Source organism: Verticillium dahliae, genomic scaffold, assembly GCF_000150675.1.
Source record: "Verticillium dahliae VdLs.17 supercont1.4 genomic scaffold, whole genome shotgun sequence".
NCBI lineage: Eukaryota > Fungi > Ascomycota > Sordariomycetes > Glomerellales > Plectosphaerellaceae > Verticillium > Verticillium dahliae.
The window spans coordinates 876,640-879,932 of NW_009276925.1; the positions used below are offsets into that span (position 1 = coordinate 876,640).

The window sequence follows — 3,293 nt, forward strand, 5'->3', positions numbered from 1 at the left end:
CACGCCACCCAGAACAAGGGTAAGCTTGATGCCCCTCGCGAGGGACTAGAATGGTGAAGCGGGAACCCGGACTTGACAAAGTCAACCACACCAGCAACCTTCTTCTGGCGCTGGAGACCAGCCAGCTGCAGCTTGGCCTTCTGCAGAGACTCGGAGACGTCGATGTACTGCTTGATCTTGGGCGCCTTGCCCGACCAGATGCCCTTCTTCCCCTCCTTGGCCTTCTCCTGGGCCGCAAGAAGCTCGTCGTAGTTGGAAGCCCGATCCGTGTCGTCCTTGCGGTGGCGGATGACCGTGGCGTAGCCATGCTCGACCAGGAGCAGACCGATGTTCTGGTTCTTCTCCGTCACAGTAGCAACGTCGCGAGCCTCGAAGCCATCAGCGGCGGCCTTGTGGCCATCAATGCTGACACGGACGTGCTTAGCAATGACCTTCTTGCGCAGGAACTCCTTGGCCTCGTCTCTGTACGGCGCCTCGGTCGGCTCGCCAGCGCGGGGACCCCTGATGCTGCTAAAGTTGATGCGCTTCTCCGTCTTTCCTTCCTTGCTGCGGACAATAATGGTGTCGGCGCCGACAATCTTGGTGACGGTCATGTCAGACTGAGCGCCGCCCTCCTTGGCAACGTGGTTCTGGTGCAGGCGGATCTTCTTGCCCTGGGCCGTCTTCTCGGCCGCGCGCAGCGGGGCCATCTTCTCGCCAAGCATCGTCGAGTGGAAATCGTTGCAGCGAGCAAGGCCTTCTGACAGCAAGAACTCGGCAATGTTCTTGTTACCGTTGGGGTGGATGATGGTAGCGACAAGCTGGCCCTGGGAGCTGGCACCGACAATGTCAACCTTGACCTTGCGCTGAAGCATACGCTCCTCGACGAAAGTCTTTGCTTCGTTGCCAAACTCCTCCGCCGGCTGCGTCTGGCCAGTGGACTGTACTGTCCTCTCCGTGGCGGGCGTGCGCACACCAGCAAGCAACGTCATGACCTGAGCGTGCTTCTTGTCGGAGAGCAGCAGGCGGACGAGCAGACGATCGCCGCTGAGGACGCGCTCGATGATGCCGTCAACCGTCTTGCCCTTCCATTGGTTCATGAACTCAGGGCCGCCGAGGTCATTCTGAACCTGGATCGAGCCGCCAGAGCCAGACCAGACACCAATAGACTCGCTCTTGGCCTGGCTCTCGAGGCCACGAAGCAGATCAAGGCGTTCGAGAATTTCTTCCGACTCTTCCTTGCGACCAGCATCTTCCCTGACCTTCAGCCAGCCGGCCTTGACAGCCTCATCGGGTAGTGATGGGCCCTCTCTTGACAGCAGGACGGTGCCAAAGTCACGACCAGAGGGAACGGTGTAGAGGACGGTACATTGGACCTGCTTGCCGACGTTTTCTCGGAGGTATTCGCGGGCTTGGAAGGCGTAGGGTTCGTCGCCCTCCTTGCGCAGGCGTGGGGCGTCAACGAAGGCCAGGGAGAAAGTTCGCTCGGCCTTGGGGTTTTGAGGGTTCGTCAAGATCAGCGTATCGCCTGAGAGCACGCTCTTGACCTTGGCGAAAAATGTCTTGGACATTGTAAAGGCTATCCGGGGGGGGGGGGGAGGTCTTCTGTGAGGCCTGTGGTCGTTAGAATATGATTTGTACAGGTTGCAAGCTCGAGGCGGTCAAGGGGACTCGATAATGTGGCAGTGGTTTGGTGGGCAATGACGGCAGAAAAAGCAATGATGAAAATGCGAGCCTTCGCAGTCAGAGCCACGAGCTCGTCTCCTCATCGAGAGACACAATGGCAGCGGCTTCTGTGAATATGCCTGCAATCCACAAGGTGCGGCGTATAGGGCAGCTGCAGGAAGCTCAGGTACGGCGGGGGCAAGCGAAGCTACACGATCCGACCGGCGGGAAGGGGAAGCTAGGTACCATAGCTACAGGATAGACACGTACCTTGGAACCGGGACCGATAAAGACGAGCACCGAGATGATGTTGAAACGTAGGATGAGGTTGGAAGAAGATGAGAGCACTCCCAGAAGCACACGATTTTGAATGGTTGTTGATAATAGAAAGGAGATTTCGAAGGTTCAAAGTGGTTCCAGAGCACGAGATCTCGGTCTGGCGCTGGGCCACACCCACCCACACGAGCGCCTGCCGTTCACTTTGAACAGCTTGCCTCAATTTTGGCTGGGGGAAGGGGCAACTGTGGGGAAGGAGCTCCAGGGGACCAGCAGCGGACAGGGGTCCTACTGGCTGGTTCGGGGTTAGGTGCTGTTTAAGCGAGGGGCTCGATGCCAGTCACCGCTGGCCGAGGCGTCACAGCTTCAGCCCAGGGTTATGGTGGAGCTGCACGAACGTGTCTGGCCTCGTCAGACAAGACGGAAGACTCGAAGATATCATGATGACTTTTGTGCAGCGGTTGCATTGAGTTTCTGCTGCATTGGTTAACAATGCAGGCGACTGTGACTGGAACGATGGTGGAAGGACATGAGAAGGCGGTCACGTCATGTCTACCCCTCACAGTGCATTTTTAACAAAGACACTGTGTATTACCAGCTCCGAGCTCAAGAGTAGCCGTCTAGTAATCGAATGGAATCGAGCATGGTATTACAATGACATTCAAGACATCAGGTCAAGGTTACATACGAGGACTGGATTGGAAAGTCTTTGGACGGGGAAAGTGAAGGTGTATTCAATCTGGTTTTTAGAGCTTTAAATATCTCTCAATCTTCGAAAGACCTACACTCTTCAAGCCACCCAGCTATTCAGGCAACGGCAAGACATCAACTCTTAGTTAGAGATGCCGATGACACCGCAAGCGGGACGGGGGCCGGCGTTACCGGTCTTGAGGGACTCGGCGTGACCACCCTTGCCGAGATCGTCGGTGCCTCCGTGGACAACGACGGTACGCTGGTCTTGTTAGCTGCAATTCCTTCCTCGCTTGCCGGCACCATGGCCCTGGGGGTGTTGGGCAAGACAAGACGGCAAGATGAACTTACGCCAATAACGCTGTGGGGGCCGATCAGCTTGATGAAAGAGTCCTGAACGGAACCCTTGGAGTTGCCCTGGGCGTCGGTCTTGATGTTGCCGAGGTCACCAACGTGGCGGTCCTCGTCCGAGGGCGCGCCGTGGTTCTTGCTGTGGGGGTTGACTGCGGAACGCCAGTCAGCATCTTGATATTGTCTGACGGTATCGGGAACCCAAGGTAAGGAGGAGCGGCAGGGGCCGAGGACTCACAGTGAGGGCCGGCAGAGGTGCAGCCGTTGGTGTTGTCACCCAAAGTGTGGGATGGGAATGCCGTGCTCGCATTCGGCGACTGTTGCCGGAGATG

General features: G+C 57.3%; 2 protein-coding genes across 2 annotated transcripts in view; both read right to left on the reverse strand.

Annotated features, from left to right (window-relative positions):
* The window catches only part of VDAG_02629 (nuclease), a gene marked incomplete at both ends in the record, with an annotated part of 2,664 nt that extends 1,114 nt beyond the window's left edge, over window positions 1-1,550 (reverse strand). Inside the window, one exon of the mRNA XM_009653282.1 lies at window positions 78-1,550. Coding sequence (XP_009651577.1) covers window positions 78-1,550 — 1,473 coding nt within the window. The remainder of the gene's footprint in view (window positions 1-77) is intronic.
* A 1,202-nt stretch (window positions 1,551-2,752) lies between these two features.
* VDAG_02630 (superoxide dismutase) lies at window positions 2,753-3,271 on the reverse strand (the record flags this gene model as incomplete). Its single annotated transcript, XM_009653283.1, has 3 exons — window positions 2,753-2,872; window positions 2,962-3,113; window positions 3,151-3,271. 3 exons carry the CDS (start codon window positions 3,269-3,271, stop codon window positions 2,753-2,755), a joined length of 393 nt encoding a protein of 130 aa, XP_009651578.1.
* Between the last annotated feature and the right edge of the window lie 22 nt (window positions 3,272-3,293).